Source organism: Episyrphus balteatus, chromosome 1, assembly GCF_945859705.1.
Source record: "Episyrphus balteatus chromosome 1, idEpiBalt1.1, whole genome shotgun sequence".
In the NCBI taxonomy this organism is placed as follows: domain Eukaryota; kingdom Metazoa; phylum Arthropoda; class Insecta; order Diptera; family Syrphidae; genus Episyrphus; species Episyrphus balteatus.
This window is the reverse complement of record NC_079134.1, coordinates 36540645-36561558: the sequence shown is the minus strand read 5'-3', so window position 1 is coordinate 36561558 and position 20914 is coordinate 36540645. Positions and strand designations below refer to the sequence as shown.

General features: G+C 35.6%; 1 protein-coding gene across 1 annotated transcript in view; it reads right to left on the bottom strand.

Moving 5' to 3' along the window:
- The window catches only part of LOC129915525 (tyrosine-protein kinase Drl), a 335982-nt gene extending 315296 nt beyond the window's left edge, over nt 1-20686 (bottom strand). The window contains exon 1 of the mRNA XM_055995109.1: nt 20004-20686. Coding sequence (XP_055851084.1) covers nt 20004-20118 — 115 coding nt within the window. The 5' untranslated portion in view covers nt 20119-20686. The remainder of the gene's footprint in view (nt 1-20003) is intronic.
- Nucleotides 20687-20914: the final 228 nt, after the last annotated feature.

The window sequence follows — 20914 nt, the reverse complement described above, 5'->3', positions numbered from 1 at the left end:
CCTTTTTGAAGCCTTAGCGACCAAGCGACGACTTCTTATTTAAAGCGACTTTTTCACTAATTTCATAATAGCGACTTTTTTTTTTCTTTCTAAAAATTGTATTTCTTTTTTAATTTTGAACATTTAGAGCTTCAAATTTGTGTTTCTTTTTTCGTTCTGAACGTATTCTGAGCTAGTTCAGAGCACCATCGATGGACTCAGAATAAAATAACTGAGCAGACCGAGTTGAATGCTGAAGGCTGAACACAAGCATTTAGCAAGTGAAATTGAAAAAAATTTCAAACAAATAAAATAATGGCGCAAGAGTGCAGTAGTCGTTCTAGTTTTTTATTTTTATTCAACCCTTTTGGACCCAGCGTTACTCTCATGTAACATATTTTTAAAAATTCGTAAAAAATATTCCATTTAATATTTTTTTTAGGTTTCGATGGCTTAATTGAAAGATAATAATGCCTATGAGTCATTCCATATGAAATCAACAAATATGGTGTGCGGCATGATTTTTAATTTTAATAAAAAAAATTGAGGACAATCTTTGAGGTACTAGAAACAATAAACCACCACTATTTATTTTTTTGACTGTTTAGTTTCTGACCAATACCCATCCGAAGTCGAAAATTCGATCAATTTCACACTGGTGCATAACGGTTGTAGCTTTTTACTTATAATAGGCATTGAAATGGTTGATACTTTTTTTGATAGGGTAGTGTATGTGTATTTCATAAAAAAAAAAGTATCAACCATTTCAATGCCTATTATAAGTAAAAAGCTACAACCGTTATGCACCAGTGTGAAATTGATCGAATTTATACTTTTTTTGATAGGGTAGTGTATGTGTATTTCATCCTTTGCGCGGCAGTCACCTTGGCGTGGTGCATAGGCTGGAGTTTCAAAGATTCATCTGACCTGTTGATTTGGAGCAATCTAAATTGACAGTGATTTTGAGGAGTTACGACTAAGAACTGCCACCCCTAATCCAGGGTGTTACGTAACCGTGCCTATTGGATGGTTTGCAGCCAGGGGTATCCGGCTGTATTCTAACGGTGCCTCTTTGAAACCGGGTCGAATCAAAGTGTAACCAAGACCTTACCATATTATGCGGAGCTCTAATATGGCGGACCTACCTTTCTCTAGCTACTCGTGGGATTTATATGTCTAAAAAATATAACAACAATAAAAACTATAAAAAATTCCTCATTGAGCGGGATGCCACCGCGGATGAAATTGCGGATCGGATGGAGAGAAATCTTCATGGAGACGATTCGAGACCGAGAAGTAGTAAGGACCACAGGAGAAAACCTCCTAGGGACGAACGAAACCGGGCAGATAGAAGAGAAGCATCTACTTCAAGTCGAAGGAGAACACCTCCTAGACGAAGAGAAAATGCTACTCGAACTACATCCTCTACTCGCCAAGAGAGAACACCTCCCAGGCGATCTAGAGATGTAGCCAAAGCCAAAGATGGCACCAGGGATAGGAACACCCCATCCTCAAAATCAGCTTCCGAAAAATGCCAAAAGAAGCCAAGCAGAAGCCAGAAGGCAAAAGATAGAGTTCTTCCGAAACGGGGCGAACCAGGTGGCCTGGATGATCCCTTCAGGAAGGGTCTAAGTGGAGCGGCTACAAGGCGGTACCTCGATCTTTTGGCGGAAGGGAAAACCCCTGAAGAAGCCAAAAGGAGGGTGGAGGAAAGGAGAGCTGAGCTTTTAGCTGAGTCCCTCAAAAGCCAGGGCCAAGGTAAGAGGAAAAATCACCATATTACCCCTCCCCAAAGGCAAGAGGTGAAAAAACCAAGATTGGGCAACTCAGCAGAAGCGGGATCAAACACCGCGCTGAATACTAGCAAGAGACCACTGTCGTACGCCAATACCACCAAAAGCGTAAGGATAGCTATTCTACCAAAAGAATATCCTGACGCAACTCTTGGTACCGATGAACTGACAGCACTCGAGGAGGCGATCATTGAGGAAGTGTCTTTAGGCTGGAAACATAAGCTACAGTTTAACGGGATTCACTTTAAAACAGGCCTGCTCGTTGTAGACTGTGCTGGTCAACAAACAGCGGACTGGCTTAAAGAGAAAGCCGCAAGACTTAGCACTTGGAAGGGCACTGCTCTGGTTGCATGCTTGGGAGAAAACATTCCCAAGTTGCATACCATAACTATGTTCCTTCCAAGAAGTAAGGATCAGGAGGACCAGAAATCTTTAGCCCTGATTGAAGCTCAAAATGATGGACTTTGTGTTAAAGCATGGAAAATCATCAAGAGCAAGGCGGAAGGCAAAGGCAAACTACTGGTGGCAAAGATCGACACCAATTCTGCCAAAACCATTACAAATGCAGGTCATGAACTGCATTTTAAGTTCGGGAAAATCCCCATAACTGGCCTCAGGAAAAATAATGTAGAGGCAAACACACACCATCAAGGTAATGACCCAACTACCTCTGACTCCACAGACCAACCTCCAACCACCAACCAAACCCCAAAAACCCCCCATCCAATAAATCCTATTCCCTTACCACCACCACCACCACCACCCCCTCCAAGTATTCCCGTAGTACAGGTAAACCAAGTTGCCGAGATGGAGAAAGGCTCAGTGAACGGTGAAGATGAGGGCATGGACCTCTCTCCGTTACGAGTGAGCCCGGATGAAGCGCTTCCAACTGAAGAGGAGGAAGAACATCTGCTTGCAGATGAAGGGGCATTCGCCCCGATTCTGTAAGCAAAATGACCGGACGCGGGATCAGTGCCAGGCTAGCCCAAGTTAACGTCCACCATGCTAAAGTGGCTTCGGCTGTCATAGCAAGGAAATTCACGGCGGATAACCTGGGGTTAGTGCTGATCCAAGAACCCTGGATTAACGGGGGTCAAGTAAGGGGCCTAACAAGTAAGGACTCCAATTTAATATGGGACACGAGAAGCACCTCGCCCAGAACATGCATAATGATCAGAAATAATATAAATTTTATATGTCTTTCAGAATTTATGACGCGGGACCTTGTTCCAATACAAGCCCAGATATACATCGAGGACAATCCCTGCACGATGGTTGTAGCTGCAGCATACTTTGCGGGTGATGATGACGACATACCGCCTGCTGAAGTACAGAAGCTGGTTGACTACTGCAACAATAAAAAACTACCGTTGTTGGTTGGATGCGACGCCAACGCTCACCATACTACGTGGGGTAGTTCCGATATTAATCAAAGGGGTGAGTACCTTTTAAATTTTATTATCGAAAAAAATCTAGATACATTCAATGTAGGGAATACCCCAACTTTTGTAACTAGAACTAGAAACGAAGTGTTAGACTTGACATTCGGAACCCCGAATGTAAGCAGCTTAATAAGGGATTGGAAAGTTTCCAACGAACCCTCACTGTCTGATCATAGAATAATAACGTTTAACCTTGAAGGCCTTCAAACAGAGAATACCTCTGGAAGAAATTCAAGAAAAACGAACTGGAATATCTACAAAACTGCTCTAAAGAGCAACCTTGAACAAATTGGTCCAGCTAGAACGACAACAAGTCACTATGAGTTGGAGCAAATAGTTAATGAGGTCAGTGGGGCAATAAATGAGGCGTTCGAACTCAGTTGCCCTATAAAGCCCATGAAAAGACAGAAAGATGCACCTTGGTGGAACAAAAATCTGTCAAAACTAAGATCCAGTGTAAGAAAACTCTTTAATGAGGCGAAAAGAACCGGAGAGTGGAATCAGTACAGGACAGAACTGACTAACTACAGCAAAGAAATAAGAAGAGTCAAAAGAAACAGTTTTAGGACCTTCTGTGAGAGTATCTCCTCTACTCCTGCTGCAGCAAGACTGCATAAAGCACTAGCAAAAGAAAAAACTATAAAATCGCTAGCTCTGCGTAAACCGGACGGCAGTTTTACTGAAAACGAAGAGCAAAAGTCAACACTGTTACTAAACACTCATTTTCCGGGAAGCTCTCCACTGATAGGCCTCCAAATAGAGAGAATACCTCCTATGCCTAATCGTGAAGACTGGAAGATAGCTTCAACTATCTGTTCAGGAAATAGGATTGAATGGGCAATAAATACCTTTCAACCCTTCAAGTCACCCGGAGTGGATGGCATCTTTCCCGCACTTCTACAAAAAGGGAAAGAAGAATTAATGCCACAGCTAATTAGCATTCTGCGAAGCAGCGTAGCACTTGGGTATATACCAAGTCTGTGGAGAAGAGCTAAAGTAATTTTCATTCCCAAAATAGGAAAGAAGGATACAACCCATCCAAAGTCATTCAGGCCAATAAGCTTAACATCTTTCCTACTGAAGACATTGGAAAAATTAATTGACAACTTCATAAGATCAGAAGTACTCATAAAAATGCCTCTGAATAATCGCCAACATGCCTACAGGGCAGGTAAGTCAACAGAAACTGCTCTATACGAACTAACGAACACCGTACAAAAAGCATTAAATGTTAAAGAAACTGCACTATGCGCCTTCCTAGATATAGAGGGGGCCTTCGATAACACCTCTCATGAATCAGTATCTAAGGCTCTTGTAAGAAAGTGTGTTCCGGCCACCATTACAAAATGGATAGAGAAAATGTTGAGCACAAGAACGGCAGAGGCAACTACAGGTGTAACAACACAGAAAATCATCACAACAAGAGGATGTCCACAGGGAGGGGTTTTATCACCCTTGCTGTGGAGCCTTGTAGTGGATGAATTACTGGAACATCTTACATCCCTGGGTATTCGATGTCTTGGTTTTGCTGACGATATTGTAATAACCGCCTACGGGAAGTTCGAGGAGACCCTTTGCGATATCATCCAAAGAGGACTTTCAGCTACAAGTAAATGGTGTTTAACGGTGGGGCTAAATATCAACCCAGCAAAAACTACAATTGTACCATTCACAAGGAAACGGCTTTTGCCTCATATCAGACCTATCCAGCTAGCTGGTAAGGTCATTGAACTAAAGAGAGAGGTAAAATATCTAGGTATCACACTAGACAGTAAACTCCTCTGGAATAAACACTTAGAAATAACAGTCGGGAAAGCCACAAAAGCCCTTATGATATGCCGAAGACTGGCAAATAAATCATGGGGGTGCAAACCAAATATCCTAAGGTGGATGTATACCATGATGGTGAGACCCATTATCACCTACGGTGCGGTTGTTTGGCACAAAAGAACCGAACTAGTTACAACTAAAAAGACATTAAACAAAGTTCAAAGATTGGCCTGCTTATGCATTACTGGCTCAATGAGAACTTGCCCTACAGCAGCAATGGAAGTCATCCTCCACTTAACACCACTCCATGAAGTAATAAGTAGTACTGCTAACGGAACAATCTTGAGATTTGCAAAAGAGGGAACTGGTACGGGCAAGAGTATTGGTCTCAAAGAAAGGGACTCAATATCGAACACCACAGTTAAAAACCTCCTTGACATCCCAAGAGATTGCATGATCAAGAAATACAACTTTGAGAAAAACTTTCAAACACAGTTTAGTAGCAAGGCAAAGTGGGTAAGTGAATCCACGAACTACACTTTCAATGCAAACGCCATCAAGTGGTACACTGATGGATCGAGAACAGCTGATGGAACTGGAGCAGGAATATTTGGGCCTAGAACCAAAATTTCCATTCCAATGGGACAGTTTCCTAGCATTTTTCAAGCGGAAATCAACGCTATAGATAAATGCGCAGAACGTAATCTCGAAAGAAAATACAAAAACCAAAACATTGCCATCATGTCTGATAGCCAGGCCGCACTTAAAGCTATAAACTCATACGCCATCAACTCCAAACTCGTATGGGAATGTGTGAAGAAGCTGAACGAGCTTGGCAAGGCAAATAAAATAACACTGTACTGGGTTCCCGGACATGTTGGAGTACAAGGGAACGAAGTAGCAGACTCCTTAGCAAAAGCAGGTGCAACCGCACCTCTTATGGGCCCAGAACCATATTGCGGAATTGGAGACAGCACGATCAAACAAATGATAAAAACCGATGAGGAGGCCAAACGAACTAAAATTTGGAAAGAGACTCCTAAACTCAGACAGGCGAAATCACTACTTGGGAATTACAACCAAAAAAGATTTAAAACCTGCATTAACCTGAGTAGAAACAACCTGAGAATAATAACAGGGATCCTTACAGGCCACTGCAAGCTGAGAAAACACCTCAACAACATTGGCCTGGCAGACAGTGCCACCTGTAGATTCTGCAACAATAATGAAGAGACGCCAGAACACATACTGGGCAACTGTGAAGCACTAATGCACAATCGACACAGATACCTGGGCCAGCACCAGGTAACAAGTAAAGATCTACCGTCGATAGAAATACTCCAGTTAATCAAATACCTAAAAAGTATCAAACTGGAGACTGTACTGTAAGTAGTTAATTGCAGCCAAATTTGGGGGCACAATAGACCTTTAAGGTCGCAGTGCAACTTTCCCCCACAACACATTCATTCATTCATTCATGTGTATTTCATGTAAAAATATAAAACTAATCCAGAGCAATTTGAAACAAAATGGTTGCCATCTGAAATATTCAAAATTTGTCTTCAATTTTACGATTTTCACCTGCGCCCTGCGTTAATACGGTTACAAATTCAGGATTAATTTTTTTTTTTGAATTTAAGTATGAACCCTTGCAATACCACGAAATAATAAATAGATTTATTTATTTAATATGTTAAATGGTTACATTAGAAATAAACTTAAATACTAACAATGGAATTATTAAACTACTGGATTATTACAAAAATTTAGTCAAATATCATACCTTTAATTTTTGTTAATCGAAAAAGGGACTGATATTCACATTTTTTTCTTTTTTTTGCAAACATTTTTTTATATATGGTCATAGTTTTGAAAAAAGATATAGAAAATGTTAATGCAATGAAAAAAAAATGTTAATTTTCAATGAAAAAATTTAGTGAGCACAGCATTTTGAAGGCAATTTAATCTTCTTTTTTTCTTTGGAGCAATGTTTATGTCTATCTCAACCCAAAAAAAATGTATAACTAAAAAAACAAAAAAACTCAAAAATTCGATTTTTTTGATATTTTTTTTATGATTGTTTCGACTACTGTGGTATGGAATTTTTTTCAATTTTGCATTTTTTCAATTTTTAAAAAACATTATTCCAATAGGAAATTTAATTCTTTATAAAAAATTTTATATGCAATATATCAAAATTTTGCTTGGTTTACGAGGTATATTGAAAAAACCAAAAAGGGGGCTTTTGCACCCCTATCTTCAGTTTCCACCCTCTCATTTAATAGCACTCCGCAATTTTATCTTCTTTTATAACTACGGTGACCATCCATCCCGGTTTACCCGGGACTGTCCCGTATTTCTACAGCTTGTCCCGGGTTTTTATTTAAGAAACCCGGGACGTATAAGTGTCCCGTATTTTGTAATTTGTCCCGTGATTGTCCCGTATTTGCACATGCTCTGATTTTTGTATTCAATATTTTAAAAACTTTGTACGGAAAACAAGAACAAGAAAACAGTGGTTGGAAATTAACATTTATCTAATTTTTCGGATAAAGCATTAAGCCTAGTACGCTGCTGAAGCAAAACGAAAATTTTTCTGAGTCTCCTAAGTCAAAAAACTTTTGCTGCAAGAAAAATTGCTAGGACAAATAAATGGATAAGAATTTCGTTGCCTAAGCTCCTCCGTATTGTGAAACGAAAAGCAAAATTTTGTTAATGATTTCGTTGTGTTGGTTTTGTATGAAAATTTTCGTTTCGCCTCTAGACTAGGCTATAGTTTTTTTAAATGTTCGTCAATTATTTAGTTCTAGTTTCTGTTTGTCTGGTTGCTACACCAGCTCTCCCGATTTTGATAAAATATTGATTTTTTAGAAGTTATTAACAGACATTATTATAAAACCATTTTCTTGATTTCTGATTTCGTAAACGACTTAAATGATTTCAACGAAAACGCTCCCAAAAAATCATTCTTGATATCAAAATAAGGAGAAAAATTATTTATTTAAAAAATATTGAATTTTTTTTGGAAAAATCAATATTTTCAAAACGATCCAATGAATTTTGTATGTGTCCCGGGTTTGGCTTCCAGAAATATGGTCACCGTATTTATAACCCATTCAACGATTCCTGCAATAAAAACCCGTGAACGTCTTAGTTCCTTTCTAAACTACATAATCAATAGCCTATTAAGATCCTAAAATGAAGACTGTTTTTTTTTTAGTTTCTAATTTCGTTATTGTTAATGAAAACTTTGTTTCAAGACAACTTATGTTTATTTTTCTATGTAAAAACATATGAAAACGATTTAGCGACTTTTTTTTTTTAAATAGCGACTTTTTCGACAAAAAAGCGACTTTTTTTCAATTTTTCAGGTTAGCGACCTTTTTTTTCTAAAAGCGACTTTTTTAGCGACCTTTCAAAAATTTTCGACGGTAACGCTGTTCATAGTTCAAATCCAGCCTTCATCATCTTGACGTTATTAAGGCCCACCGTTTGGCAAACATCGCTTAGAAAAGATTATTGTTTCTGAATTGTGTGCTAACTTAAGACTTGAAAATAGTAAAAACGGAAAGTGGAAAAAGGTTCCAACAAACTATTGAGCTATCTCAGCTTATGAGTACCCTGGAGCATTTTGAGTTCCCCGGGTCGACTGCGACTGGCATAGACAATACATTGAGCGAAGCCTTTTGAGAGCATCGCGGTAGCTTTGATTGTCCAACGCAGATCCTTTTAGGGTCATTCCCTGAAGCGTCTGGTACCCAGAAACCCTTAAAAGAGTTTCTCTGTATGCAAGAGCTGCAGGAACAACAGCAACTTTTTATGCTAAAACTGTGGTCATTGCCTGATTACACTTTGCATATGGTTAAGCCCAACGTTAGATAAGCTTTATTAAGCAGGAGTCTCTTGCGTGGAAGTGACAAAACTATTCAAAAATGTCATAACAGGGAAGAAGCCTACCGAATACGAAAAAACATTCAGGCTTTGTATGGAGTATTTGGAAAGAACACTTTCCAAGGCGAACACAGCTAACATCTGTTGTAAGCCAAAACAATTAATTACATATCCACTGACAAAAATCGTCGAAACATCAGTACACCTGAAATTCCGGTAGTTAAAGAATTAATGTCACATAAGTTTACCAGTGCGAATATCCTTCTGGTAGGTAATTAAGGTAGTTAATATTTTCTTGGGGTGACCAGTGATCGAGGTGGGGCTCGACAAACCATTGTGGATCTAGGACAGTAAACTTCGCCAGTCAGCTGTATGCTTAGCCAGCTATACTTCCGGTTTCGTACACTAAGTTGATTGAGCTCCCTTTCAGCTTTCATGCGCAACCTAGGAATCGAAAACTGGAGTAGTATTGTCACTGCGCTTTTGCGATTACGATTTTGCGTTCGCTAAAGAATATTAGGACTTTGATAAGATAATTGTATAGGATTAATTTAGTTGACCTTAAGTCACACTGAAAAGAAGATTGTTGACGAAGATTTTCAGAGAGGCAGAAAGGTTCTTATAAGCAATTTTGTGGAGATTGATGATTGTGTAGTTGGTGCAGTTCAGAAGGTATCTTTTTTTAAGGATCGGGCAGACAATACTAAGGCTGCACTCTGCGGGAATACTTTTCCTCCCAAATCCGCAAGATGAGTTGCTGTACACTTCCAATTAAGTAACGGCCAGCTGCCTTAAATAACTGGGTAATAAAGTCTTCAGCTCCAACAGATTTATTGGACTTAAGTTTCGAAACGCAAGAAGTCCCTTTAACCATGGTCTGGATGACGAATCTGTTGACTTTCAGGGCCAACGTTCAATCAAGTGCAATCTGACTTCGGGCGGGAATGATATTGTAGGACTGATTCTTCGAGAACCCAAAAATCGCTTGCGATTCCACTAACATGATCCCTTTCTCCTATATTTGCAGGCTTCAGTTCTAAGTTTCTAACTAGGTTTGTAACTGAAACACATGACCCAACCATTTTCACCACTTTCTGACCAAAGCTCTTAGGTATATTTAGAACGTCTGAGGCGGTTTCTCTGGAGGTGAATCGATGAAAAAATGATTTTTATATTTCTCCTAATCTTACAGAAATTCCTGCCGAATGTTAAGCCCATAGTAGATCTACAATTACACTATTATCACAATATTCTTAGAACACACTTATGTCCACCCCCAAAGGAGTAGGTACACCCAACTCTGAGCTAACAATGAACAACAATAAAATAAAATCCAATAAATTACTCACTGTTGACAGGAGTACAATTACAAGGATTATACATATATAACTACTGTATCTATGTGAACCACAAACAAACAAAAGCAAAAAAAAATACCCTTCCAATTTTTACCCCAAAAATATACTATATATATATATCCATCAAAACAAAAGGCCACAATATTCTATTTAACCCTAACTAACCACTAAATTTAACCGCATCTACCTCTACATACATTTTTTCGCTTGACGAATCAAACTCCTCATCCTCCTCCTTCTACTATACTATTAATGCACCCTTCAAATCCTTATACCCATTATGATCCTTTCCCATAAACTATTACATTTGATTGCTTTATTTCAAAAGTGAAAAAAAAAATATTAACGTCAAATCACTGAACCATCTGTATTATTGTAATAATTCAAATCGAAAAATTGTGTGTCCTTTTCTCTATATATCCCCCATTTGCCTGGAGCTCCTGGTGGTCTTTATACATCATCTGAATTCTGAAACTCTCTCTCACTTGAATGATGACCCAAAAATCCGCCCTAAACTCTCTCTCTATCAATCGGATTCATATCCCATAATTCCGATTTCAGAGTTCTACTCCATCCCCCCCAAACCGCTGTAGTCTGGCGCTATACACCTTCAAAATCTCTCCTAGTCCTTTTTTTTCGCCTGAAAAGCGGTTTACGGGATATTTCTTTCCTTTTTTTTTTTATTTTTTTTTTTTTTTTATTTTCTGAAAAAGAAGTGTAAATAATTGAAAAATATTCAACAGGTATATAGAAACGACAGAGAGAACAGTGGGTGGTTGAATTTTTGTTCCGTATCCTTTAGCGTTTATACAACACCTCCTTATACTCCTTACACCTACAACAATCCAGCATAGATATACTCGTAGAAATATATGTATTTTTTTAGCCGGATTATGGATGTGTAATCATAGTCCTTCGTGCAGTATCGTAAATCCTGTAAGGTTACTATCACAGGATTAAGGATTTCCGTAGTCAAAAAAAAAAAAAAAAGGATAAGTTGTGTGAAATTTGTGAGGTAGTTGAAAATTATTAGCGCTGTGTCGGTAATCCTTGTCATACATATGGATTCACTGGATCAAAGGATGATACATATACACATAGAAATACGGTATTGGATCATCCATTTGAGTATCTTAAATCAACTGGGCCTTGGTTGTAAATATTAAGGGGCTCCCAGGATTCAAGGTTGGTTTAATAAAACCACGCATACAAGATTCACGGCTTAATTTGTAAGCTTTTAAAAACACGTTTGTATTTTAATTTGATTCCCTTATCTCAAAGATCGAGAGTTGCTTAACAAGACCACAGAAGAGAGCAGGGATCAATTTTAGGACTAAACCTCTGGAACATCTCCTACGACGATATCCTCCGCATGGAAAAAGAGCGACAGTCGAAAGTTAAGTAGCTGACGAAACAAAAGTTCCAAAACCGTTGGACCTCGGAAATCAAGGGACGATGGACGGTGAGGCAGGAAACAAGGTGAAGTTAACTATTAAGTCACCCATTTATTCATCGGAACCGGATACTACAACGCGCTTCTCCACAGGATCGGCAAAACGAGTCTGCCAGTATGGGGACTCTCAAGGAGAAGACGCGCAACATATCTTCATCCCCTGCAGAAGATAGGGAAACGAAAAAGAAGAACTGGAGAGAAACATTGGCCTCATCACTCCAGAGAACACTGTCAAAAAGATGCTAGCCAGCGAACGGATCTGGAACTAGATCTGCACCTACACGAATCAATCATTCATCAAACACTGGTGACTCTTACCCATAAACTTCTTTCTGCAATTGAGAAGCTACAAATCAATAGTGAAATGTATCAAAGCTGGAGTTCTTCAAGGCACTTAACTTGGACCATTTCTATTTAGAATCTTTGGCTCCGATCAACCTATTGCTCTACGCCAAATCCCTAAGCAAATCTGTTTAAAAAGTCAGCCCAAACTTGTTAACTATTCTAATCTTTACAACAAATGGAGTAACGGGATCAACTCATCAAAATCGAAAGAAGTTTAGACAGTCGTGTATTTCTGTGGACACACTTCAGACAGTTTGTATTTTCTTGCTTGAATTCGTTTCTCCTTAAAACCTAGTGCCTACATACTTCTAAAGCAAGTCGTGAAATGAATTCATACAATTTTTGTTTGTTTTCAATTTTCAAATTAATTTTTTCGAAAAATATATACGTAGAGTAAATTCACGTACATTTTCCACGTGAACTACTTCACGTCGTGAAGCAAAACTCTCCATTTTTTTTCATCACGAAATTTCACAGGAACGTTCACGGGTGACCAAAAAAAATGTATGGATTCACTTCACGACTTGATGACTGTTTCTGTAAATTTGCCCCTCATATTGGGAAACTGCCATCTCACCAAGTAGCTCCAAGATTTTAAGTAAAAAAATGTTAAGCTGATCGGCGAAAAACTTTTTGCGAATTCATGTCCCCTTTTAACCATTTTGATTAAGAAGACGGCAGCCTTTAGAGATTATTTCAAGACAAGGAACTTCTATCTCTTGCTGATAATGTAGCATGATGATAGGCAGAATACCATCAGGGCTTGGGAGAATGGACACGTTCATGAAAAATTAGGGACTAAATATGTATTTAGTCAACGTTTTTTTCTGAACGGAAATTTCGATAGAGTTAGGGAGATTTTTTTTGCTTGACTTTCCAATCAGCTTTTCAATAAAATTGCCTAAATTGGAAGGATTTTTTTTTGACAGCTAACCAATTAGAGACGTGAAACTTGACTAAATATTATTTACATAGTTTGGTTTGCATAAATGAGTTGACAGTGACTAGGCTTTTGCATTAAGGTAAATAAATTACGAATTTTTTTCTTCAGATTTTCGAAAAAAAATCAAGGTTAACCTCTTGCTCAAAAAAATACGTTTTCAAAATTTGTCTCCAAATCTATCGAGTGATACATCAAAAGAAAGGTCTCCCTAAGTTCAATTCATAGCTGAAAGCCAAAATTTTCTTGGAGGTCTGGTTGCTTAGTAACTTGCATCCAAACATTTTTTGCTTTATGAATTATATTTTTTTTTTATATACATTAACAGGTTTTTTTTGTAGGGAAAGGTGACCACTTAACAAAGACATCCCGAGACCAAATTATTAAATACTAAGGCCATGTGTGAATTGCGTTAGTTAAAATGTTGGTAAAAAATTGACGTTTGGTTACATTTTGACACTAGCGTGGTGAATAAAATGGGTTTAAGGCCGTATGCGAATTGCGTCAAAATGTTGGTTAAATTTTCTACAACGATTAAATTTTGACGTTTGGTTAAAAAAGTGATCAAATTTATTTTTTTGCTGTACGAATTGGGTTAAAATTAGTTAAATGGGACTTTTTTCTTGGCACTACTTTGATTAAAATTCCCTCAAGATAAAACAAAATTACTCTCAAAAATGGTTTTATTTTTATTAACAAAACCCAGCTGAAAATATATAAAGTTAATTATTCTAGAAAGAAAATGTAAGAAATTCTCAATTTCACATACTTTATTTTATTTTTATCAATAAATTCCCACTTCATTACGATCAAAAAGAAATTTTTTTAATTCAGTCTTCGAACACTTAATTATAACCCATTTTATTCACCACGCTAGTGTCAAAATTTACCCAAACGTCAAATTTTAACGCAATTCGCACACGGCCTATATTTATTGATGGTTTTGTAAAAAAAACTAGTGTTCAGTGTTACCATTCTGAATAAACCAACTATCCAAAAGGGAAATTTTCGTTTGAAGATTTTCTACAGTTGTATCAAAAAATCAAATAATGAAATCGAGAAAAAAGGAGTTTCTCTGTAATTCTTAAAAATTTGTATATTTAGGTACTCTGCTTGATTGGTTTTGTACGAGAAATTATTTTACCTGAAAAAGAGAAATTTTCTTAAATCATGAGGCAAATTTTTAAAATTATCGCAGAAAAGTTGGTCAAAAGAATCATTTTGAATGCAATTAACACAGCAAATGGCTAAATTTGATCCCATTTCATAAAAAGTTAAATTTTAATCGTTTTAGGAGTTTTAACCCAAATTTAAACGTAATTCACACAACATTACTTTCAAAATTAAACGTCACCATCATCCTGCAATAAGAAACACCAAAAAGGGGCCCTACGAACACCACATCCTACTAATTCCGGCCATGTAAGTAGTCACAAAGTGTTTTGTCTAAAGGATAAAGGAGTTCCTTTGCCTTCGCTTGTTCGTATGAATTTTTAAATTATTTAAATAAAAATAGACACAAGGAATAGGTATTCAGTCAGTATTTCTAATAATTCGTTTTTTTTTCTCAATTTTATTTTATTTACACTTTGGATTGATTTAGGTATGACTTCAGAAAAAAAAATGATAAAAAAGGACCTTATCTTTTCTTAGCCTTATATACATATATACGCACAATCATTTATTTACCTAGGCCAAATGATTATAAGCAAATACAATTTTACTATTTTATTAATCACATGGATCCTTGGATAATGTAAATATTTTCATAGAGACAATTGTAATATCTACATCATAAGGTCCTTTTGAGTATGATATCAGGACAAATACAAAAAAAAAACCAAAGACAATTTAAAAAATGCTTTGTTTTGAATTTCAAATTTTCATCATTTATGTAAAATCAATGGGAATTTTATGTTATACATAAATTTAAAGGACGTGTCAAGGGAAATGTCCTTGAGATTTACAACAACTTATCTACTATTTGGTTTAATATACTATAAATTTCATGAATGAGAATCAGAATTCAAGAAGAGAAAGAAATTTTTAAAATTTATATTTCATGTTTGTTCGTCCTTCTCTCATCCTTGTTCTATCCTTTTTTTTGTTTTTTTTTTTGTATAATATAGCAATGGCAACTATACTATGATGGCCTTCAATGAAAAGTCCTTGAGTTTCAAAAATTTTTCTATAGATACATTATGTATATTGATCGTTTTTGAGAGAAAAATGGAAAATGTAATAATTTATTGTCTGTGCGTGCGTTCGTTGGGAGGGTATATAAAATCGTTGAAATTTGAGATTCCTTGAGGGAAGAGCATAGTGCTGTGCTGTGGTCATAAAAATAATAAATAAAAAAAAATCTGGAAAATAGGGAAAAATGATTTCAAATGCACGATAAGAAATTATGAAATGAAATAGAAAATGATTTGAGGTTTATTATTCTCAAGTAAATGTGTAACAGGAGACTCTATATAGCTGGTTCACATAAAAATCATTATCGATAACTCATTGTGTTATCGATATTGAAATGCAAGCAGTAAAATAATAAAAAAAAAAAGAACCGATATAATTGTCGTTTTGAATAATTACTAAAGCAATATTGGAGCAAGCTGGAAAGTATATTTATTTTTTTTTTCCAATTTGAATAAATTGCAAATAAATCAAAATCAAGAGTATTAGTGTTGTATATGGGTCTTTCTAGAAAGAAAGTATATTTTTATTTTTTTGGGAGGCTTAAGGACAAAATGATTGAGAATAAGACATAAAATGCATTAAATCTTCATTGGTTTAGTATATCTAAATAGCACTCCTGTGGAGTTAAATTGAATCCCATTGGCTCGTTATGGCCGTTTGAACTGGATTATATATGCTTTAATGCCTGAGGAAAAAAATGTCAGTGTTTTTTTTTTTTTTGTTTTTTATTTATTTGGGTGGTCTTATATTTTTATTTATTTGTTTTGTGCAGGATTAGGATAAAGTTCGATATTTTTGACATAAAACAATAGGATTTGGTCAATAATACACATAAGTATAGTAAGGAAAAAAAGGATAATTCATGGATCGGAATTTTGGTTAAGGAAAAACGACTTAATGGAATGAGACTTAATGGTTTTTTCTGAAGCTTAATATTAAAAAAAAAAAAATTAAAATTCAATCGTTTAAAAAAAAACTATTTTATAAACACAAAAATTTTATAAAATTTAACAAAAAAAAAATCGTATGCCATTTAAAGAAAATATTAATCAATAGAATTAATAGATTAAAAAATTTCGGAAAAATTCATGAATTCATTTTCCAAAAATTAGTATTTTGAAAATATTAATATTACAGTTTGATATTGCTGTGACACAACACATTTAGTACCATCAGATGTGTTTCGCAGCTGCTTGGACCCATGGTTGCAGTTTTGTTAGAATCCTACCAAATTTGGTAGGTTTTTTCGGCTTTGGTAGATTTAAACTCGATTTGGTAGGTTTTTTAAGTTACCTTAAAATATATACTATTTTATAGTTTTTAGAATGACTATTAAACGGTTTATTCTCAAGTCAGTCATTTAGATTTATTTAATTTCTTTCTTATAGATTTTTAAAAGTTGCAATTTCAATACTTAGTAAGAAAAAATAATATAGCTTCAAAACTTCAATTAAAAGTTCATGCAGAATACGTCAGAAATTGACCAAAATTTTGCATCTAACTGATGAACTTTGTGGTACCAAAACTCACTCCGCTTTAAAAAAAAAACTTCCGAACTTTGAAATAAGAATTATTAGTTTTGAAATGATAAAAGCAACGAAATTTTCTGAAAATCTTCGTAATGTTTTTTTTATCAAAAACTAAAATTAACCTTTTTTTCTTCATTTTGCTTCATTTTTATTATCTGCAATTCTAGCAAAAAGTGGCCTTTGTAGTAGTAATGTACATACTTTAAATGTAGTTACCGTTTTCGAATTTTGAATCATTTTATCAGATGACAAAAATTCGAGATTTGGTAGGTTTTTGTATAATTTGGTAGGATTTTTGGGGAATTTCGGTAGGAATTTTTTTTTTTTCACCAGTGGCAACCGTGCTTGGACCAGCAAGAAAAAGAAACGGTCTTCCATTTTTTATGCCAATGTCCTGCCCTCGCTAGGAATAGAACACTCTCTATGGGGAGTGAATTCTTTAATGTCATAGATAACATCTCAGAATCAAAGATCAAAGACTTGATCTCGTTCCTCAATGCAACAAAGTGGATTTAGGACTGCTTAACACTTGTTTTTCCCCTTTTTAAAACCAATTTAAAATTTATTTCAAATAAATCCATTTATCACTCACAGGTTTCATGAGTTTTGGTATCAAAATGGCACATTCTGCGCTAATTGGGTCATCTCATTAAGCACGGTTTGCTAAATTTTCTATCAAATTATAGGAGTTAAAAAGTTTAAAAAAAAAACTAAAACCAACGAAACGACAGAAATGTACCTTTTCAAAAATTAGTATCTACTTTTTTTTATTTTTTTAGTTGAAACCAAGATTATAAAATGCGATAAAAAGGTAAAATTTAGTTAGTTTTGGACTACCTTTATTTTAAATGTATGTAACTGGGAAGGCATTAAAAAGATTTAAATGCCTCTCAAACTTAAGGAAGCTGTAGATAACTTCGTGCATATTGTTCAAAAAGCTAAAAATAATGATCCCACAAACAAGCTTAATAAATCCCTTTTTTAAAATAAATACCACACTTACATAGGTTAGAATATTTTCCAAACGAATAGAAAGTCGCAAAGATTCAAATAGTTTTGAAATCTGGGTAAACTATTACATAAAAAGAAATTGAATAGGCCCATCTCACTTCTCAATGTAATATTTTATTTTGGAGAGAGTTTTTCTTCAGTTTCATATCTGATAAGCCCGTGTTTTTCGATCCTCAGAGTTTTTTTGAAGATTTTTATTTTTACATCTGCCCACGGTTATCCAAAATGATTAGGGAAATAAAGCAAAAACATTAACGAGCTAAACACCGCGATGGAGAAGCAAAGACGTACATTCAGATTCTGAGGCCCTGGGGCAGGACGAAAGCTGGTGGCCCTTGTTCTTTTTTTTTAAAGAAAATGTATGGATTCTTTTTTTCAAGGTTCAAATGTTCGGAAAGGCTTTAAATAAAAAAAAAACAACATTGAAAATTTGGTTACAAACAAAGTTAAAAATTTTACCAAAAAGCGTAATAACTTTCTGTTTAACGATTGTGAAATTTTTTAACTTCCAGCTGCAAATATCTAATGAGTCTCATGCTAACTTTTCACAAGACGATTTTTGCCGTGCGGCAAGCGAAGGTTTTTGAACGTTAGCCCCAGGTTAAAGTGACAATCCTCATAGAAAAATTCTAGTCGACTTAAATCGACTAAAATCGACTCGTGAAAAATAGGCATTAGACTTTTAAAGAAACTGAGTGAACATTCTATACTCACTATTCTATATCAATAGATCTGTTTTCCACGTATGTATATTTTTTATTTCTAATAACATTATCTTCCCTTTATAACCTCCCGGGAGCCCTACCATCCGTCGCGGGCCCCCCCGGGGCACTACCCTAGCTGCGACAAAGGTAAGTAGGTACCTACACGCCTTGTAGGTCCCATCCTTTTAAGCAGGGTGTAGACCTAGCCCCGAAAAATAGTCCCCGATTTAAATAATAACCTCTTTGACTTCTTTAAACACGGGACATATTCACCTAGTTGACGTCGTCTCTTGCTAGCATTGTATGACCACAAGAATTTGGATTAGCTCGGTGCTGAGAAATTTAAACATAAATAAAATACACACGTTCTTATGGGAAGCGACCCATAAGCGACGGATCGGACGGAGACGGACTTCCCATAAGAACGTGTGTATTTTATCGAGCTGTCAGTCAAAAACTTCGACGCAACGGACGCAACGGATTCTATGGGTTGGGCCCTTCAAAAGACCAAAACAAAAAAAAAAGTATGTATCAAATCCAATTAAAAAGTTTCTACTTAAAAAAATATATCACATCAATTTCCATTCAAACAAGAAATGTCATTTTTCATAAATTGAACAATCCTCCAGGCTTAAAAAATTTAACACTTCAATTTTCTCTAAAGCATTTCAAAGAGTAAAGCCAATTTAGTTATTGGTTTGATAAAAAAAAAACACCATTCACACTCCAACACTTACTATTCTATATATCTTTTCTATTCGCATAAAGTTTTGCTTTTTCAAATATAAAACCACATCATAGAAATATAATTACCTTAAGTCACAGTACTCTAATAAGAGCTACCTACCATCTTTCATCACACCTTGTTTCATATATCCTTGCACCACTTAAAAAATAACTCAACACCCAGTATAACACCAATGAACGCCGCAATTACTTCAGAATTTTCATCTTATAATCCATTTTTTGTATACGATACCATATCTCCATCTCTAGTCTCGTCCTCGTCCTGGTTCTACTTTAGTAACCGACTCCGACAACATACCTAACATACAGATAACCCCCACAACACCATCAACACCAACCTCTTCCAACAACTACTTATCCCCATCCAGAGATTCTAATTAAAAATTAACCATCAGGCATCCGTTTTACCCAGCAGCTCAGTCCGGATTTGCCTGTGGGAAAGTTAGAGAAAGTTTTTTAGTGAACATAAAAACCACCGACACGACGACGTTAGTATGACACCCCAGCGCCACCTATCACACCTACTTAAGGCTTTCGCTCTGATTATTTTTGCAATTTATCAGGAAGCTATATCTTTCCTCCTCTCCCCCGTCCTGTACTTCCGTTCTAGTTTATTTTTTTTCCTAATTCATCTTTAAAAATGAAACGGATATTATGCTAGTTACATGCTTCCTTGCATCGTTGCATTTTAAAATCTCCCGCCCATATTATAAAAGGATATAAACTCTTGGTAAAATGGTAAATATAGTAAACAAACAGGTCTAATTTTGACACATTTACCAACGTTTTTTTGAATATCCCTAAAAACTAATGAATACAACACCCCGTCCCTTTTCAACACTTACCTATTAAACGCATCATCTCGTGCAAATTCAAATACACATTCAGATGACTGTTGACGGCGCTAAGAAGTGCCAATATTATTCCAATGGAAACGCCTGAACGGAGAAGTAGTGTCATTTTTTTTATATTTTTTTTATTTCACTGAACACACAAAAACACAGTTATAATCGACAGACCAAACAAGACAGATTTATAACACACACACACAAACACAACACGTGTTCAATTACCGTGTTAAATTGCAAACGAATTGTGTGTGATCGTTAATTTAATTTAATTATAAACAAATAATAAACAAAAGTAATAATGCAGTGACAAAACACCGACACCAATACACAACACACGACACAACACCGACCAATCGAGAGTATATGGAGGATTATAACAGTAACGGTAGTAATATTATATGGATGTCCACCGGAAATGGGGCTTGTAATTTATTTTTAATTTTATTTGAATCTCATTTAAGTGGACACAAAAAACCCCGTTATATTACCCAAAACAAACACATACAACACACACTCACACGCACGACAAACACAACACCATTCCACCAAGTATAACAATAGATAAACAATTAACGTACACTTAATTGCTTTTTTAAATATTTTATTTAAAGAAATTTATAATTATTATTATACTGCAATGCAGTGTAATTGAATAAGTACTTGATGGATGTATTATTTTTTTTTTTAATATAGAAAAATAAACAAAATTTTAATTTGAATTATTTTTTTTTTTGTTATAATTCCAGTTAAAATTAAAATTAGAGAGAAAATATTTATGACAACAATTTTTTTTTTTAATTTTTTGCTATTCTTTTTTTAATTTCTACGAATTACGTACGGATTCGTTGCCAAAAAAAAAATAATTTTTCATTAAATGTCCGCGGAGAATTTTCTTCAGCGATTTT